The sequence below is a fragment of the Hemicordylus capensis genome, chromosome 1 (genome assembly GCF_027244095.1).
Source record: "Hemicordylus capensis ecotype Gifberg chromosome 1, rHemCap1.1.pri, whole genome shotgun sequence".
NCBI lineage: Eukaryota > Metazoa > Chordata > Lepidosauria > Squamata > Cordylidae > Hemicordylus > Hemicordylus capensis.
In genome coordinates, this window is record NC_069657.1 from 334,099,946 (window position 1) to 334,117,463 (window position 17,518).

General features: G+C 44.0%; 1 protein-coding gene and 1 long non-coding RNA gene across 5 annotated transcripts in view; one reads left to right on the forward strand and one right to left on the reverse strand.

The window, feature by feature from the left end:
* Positions 1-4,617, forward strand: part of LOC128350355 (uncharacterized) — a 37,775-nt gene extending 33,158 nt beyond the window's left edge. Inside the window, exon 5 of the long non-coding RNA XR_008319295.1 lies at positions 4,182-4,617. This is a non-coding gene — a long non-coding RNA (uncharacterized LOC128350355). The remainder of the gene's footprint in view (positions 1-4,181) is intronic.
* Positions 1-17,518, reverse strand: part of LAMA4 (laminin subunit alpha 4) — a 154,124-nt gene that overhangs the window by 22,394 nt on the left and 114,212 nt on the right. For all 4 annotated transcript variants that reach the window (XM_053307564.1, XM_053307744.1, XM_053307482.1 and 1 more), the window contains 6 exons: positions 14,469-14,611; positions 11,577-11,715; positions 9,494-9,631; positions 7,760-7,893; positions 6,479-6,646; positions 1,182-1,335 (listed from right to left, as the gene is read on the reverse strand). In XM_053307564.1, the coding sequence (XP_053163539.1) occupies positions 1,182-1,335; positions 6,479-6,646; positions 7,760-7,893; positions 9,494-9,631; positions 11,577-11,715; positions 14,469-14,611 (876 nt within the window). The remainder of the gene's footprint in view (positions 1-1,181; positions 1,336-6,478; positions 6,647-7,759; positions 7,894-9,493; positions 9,632-11,576; positions 11,716-14,468; positions 14,612-17,518) is intronic.

The window sequence follows — 17,518 nt, forward strand, 5'->3', positions numbered from 1 at the left end:
CATTTTCACTTGAACATGGCTCTGCACAAAGTGTGTGTGTGGGGAGGGTAGAAAGATGATTTTTAGAGCAAAAAGGGGGTATGTAGGTAGATTACCGCCTTAAGTGGCACAGAGCGGAAATGCTTGATTAACAAGCAGAAGGTTGCCGGTTTGAATCCCCACTGGTATTATATTGAGCAGCAGCGATATAGGAAGATGCTGAAAGGCATAATCTCAGATTGTGTGAGAGGAGGCAATGGTAAACCCCTCCTGTATTCTACCAAAGAAAACCACAGGGCTCTGTGGGTGCCAGGGGTCGAAATTGACTCAACGGCACACTTTACCTTTAGGTAGAAGATTACCCTCTATATGTCGCTTACCTTCCTGTAGTTTGTCCCTTCCAGATCCTTTTCTCTTTGGCCAAGTTCAATATCAGAAACATGCTCAGATAGGAGAAAAGCACTTGGAAGAGATTATGGAGATGCAAATGTCCAGTGTCAAATGGTTCAGCTCTGTTTTTTGCTGTTAAAGTCAGACCCCGTCCTCACTTTATACATAAATGGAGGAGACTAGAGTTTAAATGGGTCTGCGGCTGTTTGATCCTCAGCTGTTCTCTAAGCAGCTCAAAGAAGCAGGCCTCATTCCTGGTTCAGCTTGAAGCATACACCGAAAATCATAGGGAGCATCCTTGGAAAATGGATAGTTTTTATATATCTTTATATTATTGCACTAGACATATTGCCCCACATTCTCTGCAGCCTTAGAGAGCCAGTAGATTAGCTGCATTGCAGGCTTTGTGGTGCAAGCTTGTAATGCACAGGGATTGGGAAGTGTTTTTCATTTCCCTCCCCTCCCTGCAAAAGCCCTGTTCACTACTGGGAATATGTCCCTGAGAGCTGCCTGATCCCCCTCCCCATGCATTGCACGATGAGGCAATCCTGCAGTGCTGCCGGTCTACCGATCCCTTGTGAGAACGGAGCTCTTGCTCTGCCCGCATAAGGCTGCAGAGAATGTGGGTCAATAATTCTAGTTCAAGAATATAAAGATAACTCCCTTTTCTAGGGAGTCTCCTTATGTTTTGGTTGTATGCTTCAAGCTGAACCAGGAAGGAGTCATGTTTCTTTAACTTGCTTAGAGAAAAACTGGGGTTAGCTTATATATAGTTAGCTGATATCTGAGTAGTTTTCAGTGTTGATACTAACCCTTTTATTATGGCTTCCTTTGGACTTGGAGGAATTTTTTCTTTTCTTATGGAAAAGAGCAGCTGGAGGAGATTCAACAGGGCATCCATAAAGGGATGCTTGTACTTTCTCAGGATATCGCTGGAAGTCTTCCACCTCGATGTCTCGATCCAGTCTGGGGTTCAAAAGAGGCATAACGTTGCTATTAAGTACAAACTATGACTTAGCTTGTAGCGACTTTTCTTTCTTTAAAAAAAAGTGTAACCTAGTTTTCCCCCATAAAAAAGGCTTGTATGAACCCTGCATGTACATAAGCTCCTGTTCCTGTTTATGGAATAGGCAGATCTATGAGAACACAGAACGCTTCACCTTTCCATTGCCAACAACAGGAAGTTTACAGCCCAGATCTGCAGGATCACATCCTGTATGTTTTATTTATCTGATGAATACACAAATCTTTATACTGTATTTCAGACAGAGGAGTTTCTTTTTGGTAGAAATGCCTGAGAAAGTAATAATAAATAATAACAAGTATACCACTGAAGACAATTGAATTGATAGGCATTGAAGTGGAAGAAATGTGCCACAACTTTACTGAATCAAGCAGCCAATTAAAACAAACAGCAATGGGATTGGCTTTCTAATCACATTACAGAGCAGGATTATCAATAACTGAGCCCCAGGTACAAATCCATACCTTACATCTTGTCAGGCATTACACTCCGGCTCAGAGCTGGAGCACAGCATCAATTTCCCTCTAACAGGAATCCCCAGATGTGGTTGACTCCAACTCCCAGCATTCTCCACTGCAAAGACCTTCAGCTGGGGATTATGAGAGTTGTAGTCATCAACATCTGGGAATCTTTGTTACAGCATCCCTCCAGTGGCTGTTGCTGGTATCTGCCTTATGTTTATTTTTAGACTCAGCCCTTTGGGGACAGGGGACCATCTTATTTACGTGTTCTTTATTTTTCTATGTAACCTGCTTTGAGAACTTTGGTTGAAAAGCAGAATCACAGTAGTAGCAGTAGAGCAGCAATACAGTCCTGAAGCAGATTATCTAATGAGGTAAATGTGGCTGTAGGAAGCATGGCCATTGCAAGCTAGCAGCCTTTAAGGGTGGCAGTGCCCCTACAAATAGAGTAGCCCCAGTCAGGACTCCCTGAGCTGCGAAACCTCCAAGGAATGAAAAAAATCCTCCTTATGCCTAACAGGTGCCTTACGGTGGTCACCATAAATGGTCTTGGGCTTCCTTAGTTCCATGCTGTGCCAGTTGTGATCAGAAAAACCTAACGAGCTATGGAGAAGAATATGAAGTAGGCAAAACCCCTGCTAACTTGGCAAAGAGGCACCTTTTACCATGGTGATTCTCTTTATTTAGCAGGGGGAGAGTAACTGGCTCTATCCACCCCCACCCCCATGGGTACAGGGAGCCATCTTATTTATTTATTATTTCTTTGTGTAAACCACTCTGAGCCATTTTTGGAAGGGCGGTATAGAAATCAAATTAATAATAATAATAATAATAAAATAAAAAGCACCCTAAGAGCTCCACATCCCTTCACAAGCCAATTGAAGAAAGAACAAAAAAACTCGTACCCAGACCTCCAAAGGTCAACCACTGTTTTTCAGGGCAGGAGGCAGGAATACCAACCAAGAGCCAAAGGGGGGGCCCAGACAGGTGCAAGCTCCAACACCTTACAAGCTCTGTCCACCCAGGTACCCCAGCCAAATCTCACACTTCATGAAGCTGGGTGGAGTAAATCTGTGGTGCCCGGGAAACTGGCAGCATTCCAGTGTTCAAAGAACTTCACATAAGTTATCTTGTAATCCTTACAACAACACTGCAAGGTAAGTAAGCATAACTCTTCTCCTAGGAAGAGTATTACTTAAAAGGCAAGTAAGCATTACTCTTCAGCTAGGAAGCTGAAGCAGACGCTTGCCTAAAGCCACCTACTGAGTTCACAGTAGAAGCTGTTGTTAGCACTGCTATTCTGCAGGCTCCCAGAAGCCTCTCTGCTTACATCTGAGACCACAGGCTTGTGGTTCTCACTCTTAACATGCTCAGGAGTCCCACAGGATTGTGGGCTCCCTGTATGTTGGCATTTTGGGGACAAATCACTTAGCAGTTAGTGGGATGGTCGCCCCATGCCACTGGTCACTCCAGATTCAACAGCTGCCAAGCAAATCGAAAGGGGATTAGCCTCATGCCCTTCCCTATATTTTGGAATGTCTAAGTAGATTCCGCAGTTAACTTTTGAGTTAGCTCCCTCTCAAGGTCTTTCTGTCCTAAGACTGACACTTTTACTTCTCCTCCTCAGCACTTGACTCAAACAAGCTAAATCACCTCAGCAGGAAAGTCAGATAAGGCACAGTGAATGCAACTCCTTTCTCATAACAAAAGAGCTAAGTGGGCAATAAGAACTCAGAGGTGTGCTCATTAAAATACTGATTGGTTTACTAGGTCCTTCTGAGCTGAGAGATACCGAGGCGGTTCCCACAATCAGTGGGAACCGCTGAGATGGGGTTTGTGAGGAGAGCGGGCTTAACCCTCTCTCCTTGCAGACAACCCATCAGTTGGCTGTGGGCAGCTGAACCGGCCGCCCACACAAGTGCTGGCTCCGTTACGGAGCCGGCAGGGGCTGGGGAGTTTGGGGGCCGCATGCCCCCCAGAAGCTCCAGCATGCCCTGCGTGAGCACACAGGGCATGCTGGAGAGGCCCCCGAGCCGGGAGGCTGCATTTAGCCTCCCTGCTGGGGGTCTCCTCGTGAGTTGCCATGGCGCAGAGCTGCTCTGTGGCAAGTCATGATTAAAAAAACCCGGGTTAGTGGAGCGCTCGCTCTGCAAATCTTGGCTAAGGGGAGGGGGAATTAGTGGGGTTTGCTGCCGGGAGCTGTGTGGCTCCCGTGGCAGCACACAATCCACTAAAAGCGGGCTAGGCTCCCTTAGCCCACTTTTAGTGGATCGTGAGAATCTCCTCACCGTCTTCTTGACCCATTCAAATCATTGTGTTTTACTCAGGCACAACAGACACAGACAGCGTATCCTTTTGAGATTCACCAAAGTCGCCCTTCCTAGGAAAGAAGAACAACTGGAAAGTTGCCTCAGGACATATTTTGGGCTATAACTGGCCCTGGTTCCATCCCTGAGGAAAGAGATCCTTCAGTTGCATCTGAGCCACGAGGGGCCAATCACCACTAAAGGAAGGACGAGGTTGTATGATCATCACTGCTCTCCCTATCCCTGCTTTCTTTCTTAAATCCAAAAACCTGTTTCTCTCAAACCTCCTTTCTTTAGCCAGCCTGGAAGTCATTTTAATTTGGACACTAAGCTAAATTTCCTCTTTGCAGTTATCTGGTTAATCTTGTAACGTATTTTTGGTAGTAATATTGTTTTAATCAACTTTCTTATTCCACTGTACTCCTGAAACCCAAATAAACCCTTTCTTTGTTTTGGGCTTCAACTTCTCGGTCAGTTCATTTTCCCATAACCAAAGCTTTGCACAAAAATTATTCTGATGTGGGACTGCTCCACTCCAGCTTGCCAGTTCCCAACACAAATCCCCAATGCATTTAGGAGTGTTCGCCAATCACCCTGGAGCAGTTCCATTAACAAGGCAAGATTTAAACCAGGAATGGCTTGATTTATAGCTTAGTTGCTTAGCTACCTTATCATACATATATGATGGGAGAAATAATGTAGAGTTATTGGCACTGTTACATAAGGGTTTATCCTTTTTTCCTGTGCAGTACGGCTCATGGTCTCTGGCATAGGATACAGAGGGCTGGCAGAGATGGTCCCCAATTTCTGTGCCATTGGTTTTGGTAGTAATATGGCGACAGTTTTCCTCTGAGCTTGCCAAATGGATGACCTGCTTTTGCTGCAGTGTAAATATGACACATACTGAAACTTAGAAGTAGTCTGAAAAGGCTGTCTGACAAATATTTGACTAATAAACTCAAAGCATGATTGTAAATCTTCATGATATGGAGTACCTAGGCCATTAATATATATTAAGGTCATTCTCACGACCGGCTATAGCCAAGTAGGGCAGCCCTACCTAGGTATAGCCCAGTCATGTGTAGTGCCAGGATCACTCCCAATCCTGGCCCTCCGTGACAGGGTAGTCTGGGCTCTTTACCTGGGCTAATAGTGGAGTAAAGGGTGCAAGTGTGCCCTTCTACCCCACTCCCTATCATGTGAATACTTGGGCTGCCTGCAACTAGGGATGTGCAAACAGGTTTGATGGTTTGGGGTTGAACCAAACCACCCCCTGTTCAGTCCAACCCCAGACCAAACCACCCCATCCCATCCAGGGGGTTCATGAGTTCTTTAGAAAATTCTTTTTTAAACTTACCCTCCCCAGGGGTGTTCTCCGAGGTGGCAATGGGGTGTGTGTGTGTCTGCAGAGGTTCCCCCTCCCCCCCCACCGGCCTCCCTTAGGTCCAAAACTGGCCTGTTCAGCCATTCTTTGGCCCATTCAGGCCTTCCCCCCCTGGTTCCCCCCCCACCAGTGCAATGGGCCTAAAAAATGGCCACCGCACCGGGAGGAAAGGCCCCAATGGGCCGAAGTATGGCCGAACAGGCCAGTTTTGGACCTAAGGGAGGCTGGCGGTGGGAGGGGGAACCTCCCCCCACCGCTGCCTCAGAGAACACCCCCCGGAGGAAGTAAGTTTTAATATTTTTTTAAAAAAGTTTGTGCCCCCCCCCCCGAGTCCGAATCAAACGGGGTGTGTGTGTGTGTGTGTGTGTTGAGGGGGTGCTGGACCAAACTGGCCCGGTCTGGTTTGGGTCCAGTTTGGACTTGAACTGAACCACACCAGCTGGTTCTCTGTACACCCCTACCTGCAGCCTGAGTATTCACAAAGCTGGGTGGCACGTGCGCTCAGGAGCAGGGGAATCCCCCAAAGCACCATGATCTTGGCATGGTGAATTATGGGGCTGGAAGACTTCTTCCTCTGGCTCCCCGCTCTGCTGCTTGGCATGGTGCGGCTCATGTACCACCAGAGAAGCAGAGCTGCCTGATGATCATGTGCAGGGAGGCAGGTAGGAGCCTGCCTCCCTGCCAGCCCTCCTTACCCCCGACATTTTTGTCACGAGAATGACGTTTTTGTAGAGTCAGTGGTAACACTTTATCTCACTGAAATGTAAGTTGAGCTATGCAAATTAAAAACTGTCAAATTAAAATCTGTGGCTCACAAGGAAGTATACCAACATCATAACCCAGGAAGACAAGCCTTCATGAAACAGAAAGGGCAGAAAACCCCCGCTACATCTTGGATAACAGGAAACTCACATACGAGTTAAAATGCACTTACCTTGTAAAATAGGCATTGCTTATACAGCCAGTAAAGTTGGCAAATTCAGTAGTGAAGGGAGAGCCACCAAAGTAGAATTTCTTGGTGCTCACAGGCTTTTCCTCAGTTTTGTCCTTTGCTGCTGAATTATTTTTGCTTTGTTTTTTTTCATCCACCAAAAGTGTAACCCTGCGGAAAGGAGTCATACTTCTTACAAATTGTTTTGTAAAATCTTCTCTTGTAAGTGATAAAACACATTATGCCAGCAATAGAATTGTTTCTGTGAGGTTGGATCTGATGAACTAGTCACTAGATGGCACTATAAGCACTAGAGTGTGTCTTGAAACAAGAAGTTCTGTACTGTAAGCATTTCATCATCTACCTCCTTTGACAACCCTCAAGTCACCATTCATTCACTGTAGAGCTACAGCCAATATACTACAGAAGCAACGGCATCATAAGCAAGGGAAGCATGGTAACTTTCAGGGTAGCAGGGTTTACATGGATATAGCTGTTAAAAGATGTGAAAACGATATATGAGGCCCTTGACCTGTCATTCACCTGTCTTGGACCCATATTTCAAAACATTAAGGCCTTTATGCATGGCCACTGGGCCACATCTGCCTGCTACAACACAGTGGGTGGGGTCTTATAACACTAACCACCCGCCCTGCCCTCCAACTTACTGGAAAATTTAAGTTGCTGAGCCATGAACACTTCTGAGTGCCTCATGAGAACTCAAACATTTTGGCTGAACCCAGATTGGTGCTGCTAACGCCCAACATTTAATCAGACTCAACCAGCCAAATTCAGAACTAAGATTAATTATCATAGGTAAAAAAATAAAATAAAAATTGAGTTCTCAAAACACACTCTGTGGCATTGCACATGGCTCAGCGATTGGGATTTTTCAGTAATCTGGGAATAATTTAATATATATATATATTTATCATAAGAACTTGCCCAGTGTTTTGCCAGTTTCAGAGTTATGACATATACTAGTCCTTGCCTTCAATTCTATATGCTGGTGCTACATTTGTTGGATTCTCCTATAAATCATTGGATTGTCCTATGAATCATAGGATTGTGCTAAAGAAAAAGTAAATGGAGATCAAGTGTTCCTTCTTACTAGTTTTTGGCTGCTTAAAAAACAAAACAAAAAAAGTTCATGCTGACCTTAAAGAAGAGCTTACTGGAAATTGAGTATGACATTTTGGTTTTCCAGCTAATATCTCCAAGTAACATAATGAAACACTAACACGATAAGATATATGTTAGAATGGAAATACTTTATAGCTTTACCTTTCTGGTGAGACAGATGTAATCACAAAATGAGCTTTCCCATCATTATAGGATCTATCTGCTGCCTGAACTTTGACTCCCTTTGCATTTAACACAACAGCCCCTTCATCCATGGTAATGGTGAGCACATCTGACTGAAGGGAAAAACACACACTGTTAGACCCACATGACACTGGAAGAAGGTTTTGTGGATATTGTTTTAATGCTTTTGTTTACTAACTGAGCATATTCCTTCATTCTAATCATGTATTTTTGTACCATCAATGCATGAAAGCCACGTCATCCAGGGCTGACTCTTCAGGGTGAAAATGATGCTGGAGTCTCATTTGGAAGAATGTGGTTATCTGGTAGCATCAGAGGCTTGATCTTCTGGACACATTCATATACAACATTTGCAGAACAATTAAATTCTTTTTGAACTATTTAGTTCTCTAGCCACATTGACTGTTCCTGCCAGTCACCGCTGCACATTCCTCATGCCAGTGGAACTTCTCAAAGAGAAATGGGAGCCCTGTCAAGCTCCAGTGCCGGGAAGTGGAGTCCTTTCCAGCACTTTGCCCTTAGAGCTGTATGTTACTAGCTACCCAAGCAAGTACCAAGAAATTAGACATTTCCCCCTATATGTTTTGCCTGAGTAGGGAAGATTTATTCCTCCTCGTTACCATGAAGAACCCCAAACCAAGATGGGACAGATGGACGCTCTTGTGCCCAGTAGGGGCTGGTGTGAGCACCACTGGGGTGGGGGTGGCAAGGCAAGAGGCACCTTTAAGCACAAATTAGTAGGTGCTTACCTCTGCTCTGGCCGCAGCTGCAAGCACAGCACTCCCTGTGGTGGAGGACTGGCTCTGCCACTTACCTGGCTTCTGTGGAGTCAATCGCCCGCCAGTGGCCAGTTGAGTGGTGGAGCCGGTCCCCCACCACAGAGAGTGCTTGGTGGCACACTGCTGCTCCAAGCAGCTTGCAGCTGCAGCTGGAGCAGAGGTAGGCACCTACTAATTTGTGCTTAAAGGTGCCTCTTGCTGCTCCCCCCCCCCACGATGCCTGCACTGGCTGCTACTGCTTGTGCCCTGTGCCCCCACATCTATTCCCCAGTACAAATTTCTCTCCAAAATCTGCATCAGGGCATCAGTATGGGGTTGAAGGGTTAACCTGCTCCCCAAAACTGGAGCCCCAATCCAAATCAGACTTCTCAGTGGCTGCTTTTTGAAAAAACAAAACAAAACAAAACATGGGAAATCTAAGCACAGAATCTTCACATAATGTCTAGCTTGGCCCAAGGTAAAGTGTGCCATCGAGTTGGTGTCGACTCCTGGTGCCCACAGAGCCCTGTGGTTGTCTTTGGTTAAATATAGGAGGGGTTTACCATTGCCATCTCCCACACATTATGAGATTATGCCTTTCAGCATCTTCCTATATCGCTGCTGCCCAATATAGGAGATTCCCATAGTCTGGGAAACATACCAGTGGGGATTCGAACCAGCAACCTCTCGCTTGCTGGTCAAGTCATTTTTGTGCTGCACCATTGCTCTAATGCAACTTGTTTTTGTATCATGCTCATTACTAGGCTACATACAACAATGCATCCTCATCAGACAGTCAAACCGAAGGAAAAATTAAATACTCTGACTCCAATGTATTGCAAGATGGTTACACTTTAGTTTCAGTGAAAGTTATACTTTTCAGGTTACTTTAAAATACATAACTTCTTAAAGCAGAAAACTATACCGTACTTACTTCTTCAATGCAATAGAATAAGAGTCCATTAGGCTGTAAAGTCTGGAAATTAAATCCACCTTCAAATCCATGAGAGAGGGAAATTTTCTGACTAGATGCAATGTAGCTCTCGCCATTGAAATAGGCTTTACGGGACATCTGGACATCAAGGAAGCAAAACAGAGTTACAAGAACGGGCCACATTGAAAGAAAAATAGAAGAAGACAAAAGAATGCACTCATTCTTAGGGCTCTGATGGGTCAGCTTTCAAATTCCAAAAGATCCCACAATTCCCCCTATGTTTTGTATGTAATAGCAGCAGGGTCCTGTAAACTCTTACCACCTTGTTAATAGAGATATATCTTGAGGACCTAGAATCCCAGTGCACAATCCAGTAAACGCTGATGCTCTATATTCTCCATTCCTTGGAGAAGGACTGGGGTAGAAGTACTACTGAAATGAATACAGCTTTCATAAGAGCAATGCTTGGTGAATTGCATCCCAGTACTTCAAGGAACAAGGGGCTGTCCATATGAGACTCTCCCTGAAACTTCCATGCACAGTCATGTTGGGAGTCTATCTTGATCTCACCACTCTAGTTGCCTCTCACTGTTCTCCGAATACCTCAACTGGGAGGTCTCGCGATCCAGATGGACCTGATACCCATTCCCTATCTCATCATGCTTAGGGGTTCAGGCAGGGGAATATTGTCTGAACAAGACTGAAGAGGAAAATCCCAGCTATCCAGAAGCAGCACCATAAAGATGGTAGAGCTCCTGAAGCTGCCCTTCAATTTAGAATTGTGGGCTGCAGTCGATTCAAAGTGCGTGTGCTAAAATAGTTGTATGATTTCTTTAGAACAGCCATCATCCACAATTCAATCCACACTGGACACATTTCCACTTAGCCAAGTCTCAGCAGTGCTATGATAGCCCAGTGAATGTGGGTAAAGGTTGTGACTTGTGCTAGTGGTGAAAACAATCTCATGATCTCTTTTCCTGAAGCAAGGTTTGCCCAGTTCTACTTAATCCTTACTCTTGCAATACCCATTGGGTGTTATCATAGAACCCTTATGAACTGATGCTAGAACATTTATTTTGTTAATATCCATTCATTATATACCTGAAGTCTGATAACATGAGCTTTTCATCAATACCCATCAAAGCATGCAAAAGTCTTTTTCTTGGCCCATGAAGTCATCTGCTAAGTTGACACGTGCAGGGTATTTCTTGGTATCCTTTTGCAGGTTGGCTGCAGCTGTTTAAGTACATAAGAACAACCTTCTGGATCAGGCCCAAGGACCTATCTAGTCCAGCATTGGGTTTCACACAGTGGCCCACCAGATGACTCTGAGAAGCCCACAGGCAAGAGGAGAGCGCATGCCCTCTCTCCTGCTGTTGCTTCCCTGCAACTGGTATTTAGAGGCATCTTGCCTCTGAGGCTGGGAGTGGCCTATAGTCCTCAGACTGACTAGCAGTAATTGATAGACTTGTCATCCATAAATTTGTCTAAACTCTTCTTAAAACCATCCAGGCTGGTGGCTGTCACCAAATCTTGTGGCAGAGAACTCCCTTGGTTGTTTATGCTTTGTCTCCTTGCTTTTCTTTTGCCAGAGTTTGTGTTCCTTTCTCTTCTCTTCATTTGGAAAGGCCTTCCAATTTCTGAAGGAATTCTTCTTCCCCTTTATAGCTTCTTTGAATTTACTTGTTAGCCACGATGGCAGCCTTCTGGATTTGGTGGTGCTTTTCTAACTAGGATTCTATTATTGTGGAACTCCATGCATTTTGGAACGAAGTGACTCTTGATTTTCCCTTTCAGTTTTCTTTTCACCAAATTCCTCATTTTCCTAGCCATGTGCTATGACGACACTGCATTATATTTATCTAGTTTGCCCACTCTTAAATGTCAACTTCTTAGGGAAATGCTGGATTCATTGCCAGCAGTGAACATTTACCTAGATCTTTAGAAACAGTTCCACCACTGAATTTTGTTAGCTTGAACGTATATTCCAACAGAAAAGTTGTCCCCACACTTGTGCTCAGTTTTGTATTCTGCTTTGTGGTTTAGCTCTTGCCGCTTGCTAAGGCTTGCATACAGTACTTACAAGTGATTCCTCTGGACAACCATAGCCAATTCCCAGAGTTCCTGGCTCCTCTAACAAGTTGAAGTCCTTCTTCTGGAACTGGAAACCCTTCATGCAGCCCCTAAATCCTGTACTGATGGCTAAATGTGAGCTGACACCACTGTAAAGAGATGACATTCATTTAGAGAGCAAAGGCTGACTAATACCCTAATACTAAACGCAGTAATCGTTGTAAAGTAAACAGAACAACAATGCCAACTGACCCTAGGAACAACAACAAAATCTTGTGAGAGAGGCATGTTTCTCACAGATTCAGTATGAGATGCTTGGTGACTGGTAAGGTGATTTACTTTCAGGAACTGCAATTTGGAAGTGATCGGAGGGGGGCATTTTATTACCAGCTGCCACTGGGAAGCACCAGTGGAGCTGAGGGTTAGCGCTTCACTCATACCACGCAATTGTGTTAGCTGCTCTAGTGATTTTAATCTAGTGAATTGCTCTTGACGATTGCCAGCATGGACATGCTTTCCCATTCCCCTCAATCCCCTGCAGCAATTCCTGCCAGGGAACCACCTCATTGGCCATCACTGCTGAGCTGCATCACAATCGTCCCACTCCCTTTTGGTCTGTTGTGATTTGGTGAGTTGTATATTTTTAGTTCATTTTTAATGTGTGTTGTAAGCTGCCCAGAGAACAATTTGTTATGGGGTGGCTAACAAATAATGTATTTTTATTTATTGTTGTTGTTTACACATCTCCCATTCCCAGGTTTGTAAAACACTATTATAAATATTTATTCATATCTATTTTTCTCCTACAAATGCTACATTGCAATTATAAATTGGCTGCTCTGCAACATAGTTGTAATCCAATCAATTTTACAAGTTTTTGTAAAAAAAGCCTGAATAGGTTGCTGCCTTTAAAAAAATTGGTCTCATTCTTTGCCAGCAACCTGACAAACAGAAATTTAGTAGGTAAAGCTTTCCCCAACATGCCCATGCCAAGAAAAGCTTTATCCGCTTTCTGTGTGTCAGGCTGTTGGCACAGGAGCAACAGAAGCAATACAAAAATGGTAGCAAACCTAAGCCTGAAGAAGAGTTATGTGTGTACCTCAACATCTCATATATTGCATTGTGAATGTTGGTTGATCTTAATGGGGATGTTATTTATTTTACTGTCCCTGAACTTTGATCTTATAGACCAACACAGAGACCTGCTTTTTGTTTGCCAAATCTTGTGAAAACCTGTTTTAAGATGCTTTGAGTGTCTGTTGAGGCTATAAAGTGGAATATTAGGATCTGGATTAATTAATTAAAAATTAGACCAAAAGTTAATATTCTGTGTAAATACCTTGTAATTCCTGTTATTGTTCTCCAATATTTACATTACTTATTTGTATTTGGTTTGACATTTATATCCTGTTTTCCTATGATACAATATATTCAAGGAGGCTTACAAACAAACATATCAATCCTGACAAATTACAAAAAAACACCAACAATAAAACCAATAAACAAACAGCTGTAGAAACATCATCATAACAAATCCCATAGCATACCCATCAACTAAAAACATATAATCATGACCAGGGGCGTAGCTAAGGGAGAGGGGGACCGTGTTTGCCCCTCTCTCCGGGAGCCCCTTGGAATGAGGGAGATAATGAAGAAAATAGGGAGGGGTGGAGCTAGGGGGCCCTCAAGAGCTGGGGGCCTGGGTTCTTTGACTCCATTTGCTTAATTATAGCTACACCCCTGATCTGGCAGTACCATTCTGAACCAAGTGAAGTTTTCAGACGGTCTTCAAGGACTGATCTTCTAGACTGATCCAACTCCAGAGTAACTCAACCTAGAAATACCCAAGGTATAAGCAACTTCTCCAGAAAAGAGTGAAGCTAGTGAATCAGATGAGTTTCTAAAACTTCCTCTGGAACTTTTTCAACAGGGTTTTTAGTTCGTATCTCCTCTGGAATGGAAGAGGTGCATTCACATATTGGCCAGATTTACCCCAAAGTCCCTGTGTGCTATTGGGTAGCCGTACTCACAGTAAACCCATGGTAAAGCCTAATGTCTGAAAATACCGCTGGCCACTCTGCATCTGTATGCAGGGATAGAGCTAGGAGTATCCACAAATTACTAAATTGTTGCTTCAGGGGGAGTGCAAACCTCTAAAAAATGGTTTAAGGACCTCTTAAGATTACCAACAGTGCCTCTCTCTCTCCTATATTAGGCTCTAATTTGTTTGCTCTTAACAAAATTGATCTCAGGCATTTGGTGTACTAGAATCAAAGCCACACCAAGCCACTGGGGGCTGCATACACACTACAGAGTAAACTAGTGTGATGCCCTCACATCTTTGCATGTGGCATACTTCGCAAAAAATTTGGTTTCCACGGCTATTTCCTTTATGCAAATAAGGATGCTAACTAAGCAAAGAGGCACCTTTCTGCTAACTAAGCAAAGAGGCACCTTTTTGATGTGGTGATTATCTTTATTTTGCAAGGGGAGAGCAACTGGCTCTATCTATCCCCAGCATAGCATCCCTCCAGTGGCTGTTACTGGTGTCTGTCTTATGTTTCTTTTTTTAGATTGTGAGCCCTTTGGGGACAGGGAGCCATTTTATTTATTTATTTATTTTGGTGTAAACCACTTTGGAAACTTTTGTTGAAAAGAGGTATATAAATATTCGTTGTATTCATATTTGCCTAAAGGTACCATTTTTCCTGGGATTTGTCTCTGAAATTTGCTTTGTTGAATTTAGCAGTATTGGTGCAGTAAACTTATTACAAACTGATGTTACATAAAAATCAATAGTGATTGAAGATGTGGATAATTGTTAACTGTCCAGAGATGAAAGTTTGGGGCGGTGTACAAATTTGATAAATAAATAAAAATAAAATAAAAATAATAAACCAACCTAGATTTTAATATCTCAGTTGGAGCTCCTCCTATATAGACGTCAGCAAATGGCATGCTTTTCTTGTCATTTTCTACACTTTTTATATGTCTTCTGTCTACAACCAAGATCATTTTTCTGGAATTGTGGTATATAACAGATATCTGAAATGACATAAAAGCATGTTAAAAAGGACAGTACTGAGCCATATTTGATAGTTTAGATATTTTCATTATGAGTTCATAAAATAGGAGCACTTTTATGGGGGCGGGGGGAAGGAGGGAGGTAGAAAGGGAGTGTTTTATTTGTGATTGTTTTAGAGGCATACCCATACCAAATGGTACAATTAGCAGACTAAGGAGGAGCCACAGTTCAGTGGCAGAGGCTATGCTTTGTATGCAGAAGGTCTCAGATTCTGTTCCTGTTTCTTGGCATCTCCCATGGCAAAAGATTGCAGTTAGCAGGACTTGAAAAAGAACTCTGCCTAATCCAAGCTGGAGAAGAAGTCCCCAGCCCTGCCAAGTTGCCCCCTTCCCACTTACCTGGCAAAGTCTGGCTGTGGCAACAGCAGCATTAGAGAGAAGATCTGGAGTCCCCCCCTCCCATTACCTGGAATCTTAATTCAACAGGTGCCAGGGATCCCGAGAGCTATTGTATTATTCATCTAGAAACTACATTTCCCAGAGCGACTTATCCCGGAGATGTTAATACTCCAGGTGCTACAGACGAAGCAGAGTGAAAGGGAGGCCTCTTAGGCTTGCGGATTTCCTCTTCTGCAGTTATGGCTAGAGTTCTTGCAGCTGCTGCCAGGAGAGGTAAGTGAGGGTAGTGCTTAGAGACTCCCAGGGGGCATTTGGGAACTCTGCTTTGCTCTTGATGACATCATCAGGAGCACAACAGGTTTTCCAGATTCAAAACTGGGATCTATTTTTCTGATCTTTTTGGAATAATATAGTTTGGTTTACTGTGGTAGGCCCTGAGTTGAGCCCACAGTGGAAAATAAAGCAGAAACAACAGACAGAACAATAATGAAATGGAATAACTGCTGATTCACCTCTAGAAAGATGACACTGCCATGTTTCATTTGAATGTTCAAGCTGTAAGGCAGACGGGCCAGTTCTATGCCCCCCTGCTCGTGCCTTTCTCACTCCTGGCTATCTCTACATGTACATCTGGGGACAGCTGGAGGTGGGGGTCACCTGGACATTAGGTGGCATTCAGACATTCAATTCTCATATGTACATGTAGGGATAGTTAGGAACAGGTTGTGTTCTGGATGAGAGTGGAGAAGCTGCACACACACCTTCCTCCCCATGTGATGGGCCAGACTGGGGAAGATATATCATCTGATCTGGCCCAATTCCCATATTATTCTTGTTCTACAATATTTAAAAATTATTTATTATTATTTATTTATTTATTTGATTTGTATACCGCCCTTCCAAAATGGCTCAGGGAGGTTTACAATTAAAACAAACCACTAAAACAATAAAGAGCTAAAACAAATTAAAAACAATATAACAACAATTAACAATTTAAAAACATTTTAAAACAACAATTAAACAATTACAGTGATTAAAAGCCCCAAAATTGGGTTAGAATATTAAAACAGATTTAAAAACCCTGGAAAGCCAGGCCAAACAAATATGTTTTAAGGGCTCTCCTGAAGGCTAGTAGAGAATTCAAATTGCGGATTTCCGCAGGGAGCGCATTTCACAGCCCCAGAGCAGCTATAGAGAAGGCCCGCCTCCAAATCACCACCAGACAAACTGGTGGTAACTGGAAACGAACCTCCTCAGATGACCTTAATGTGCGGTGGGGATCATGCAGAAGAAGGCATTCTCTAAGGTAACTCGGACCTAAGCCATTCAGGGCTTTAAAGGTAATAACCAGCACTTTGTATTTTGCCCAGAAATATATCGGCAGCCAGTGCAATTGTTTCAAAATAGCGTGATATGGTCTCTCTGGGTTACCCCAGAGACCAATCTGGCTGCTGCATTCTGAACTAATTGAAGTTTCCGAACTATGTACAAAGGCAGCCCCACGTAGAGTACATTGCAATAGTCAAGCCGGGAGGTTATCAGCTGGTGCATGGGCGCAGCTGTCAAATCATCCAAAGCTGATAGAAAGCACTCCTGGCCATGGCCTCCACCTGAGAAACCAGGGTGAGGCCTGGGTCCAGGAGTACTCCCAAGCTGCGCACCTGCTCTTTCTGGGGGAGTGTAACCCCATCCAGCACAGGAAGATCTAACTCACTCCTCAGATTCTGAGCCCCCACAATGAGCACCTCTGTCTTGTTTAGATTCAGCTTCAATTTGTCCTCCCTCATCCAGCCCATTACTGCCTGTAGGCAGGCATTTAGAGAATGAGTGCCATTTCCTAAAGATGAAAGAGAGAAGTAGATTTGGGTGTCATCAGCATACTGATAACACCCAGCACCAATCTCCTGATGACCTCACCCAGCGGTTTCATGTAGATATTGAAAAGCATTAGTGACAGAATGCAGCCCTTATAATATAACAGCTCCTGCTTTGAGGAGTGACTGTCACCAAGCTCCACCATCTGGAATCTACCCGAGAGATAGGAACGGAACCACTGCTGAGCAGTGCCCCCTCTTCCCAACTCCCCCAGGTGACCCAGAAGGATACCATGGTCGATGGTATTGAATGCCGCCGAGAGATCCAAGAGGACCAACAGAGTCACACTCCCTCTGTCGATTCCCCAGTAAAGGTCATCGATCAAGCCGATCAAGGCTGTCTCAACCCCATAGCCCATTCTAAAGCCAGTTTGAAATGGGTCTAGAAAATCAGTTTCCTCCAAAACCGCCTGGAGCTGGTTAGCCACCACCCTCTCGATTACCTTGCCCAGCCAAGGGAGATTGGAGATTGGCCTATAACTATCCATCACTGAGGGATACAGGGAAGGCTTCTTAAGAAGCGGTGTAACTATTGCCTCCTTCAAACAGGGAGGCACCCTACCCTCCTTCAGTGATGCATTTATGATATTAACTAGGCCATCTCCAACCATCTCTCCGCTAGACTGAAGCAGCCAGGTTGGACAAGGATCCAGAG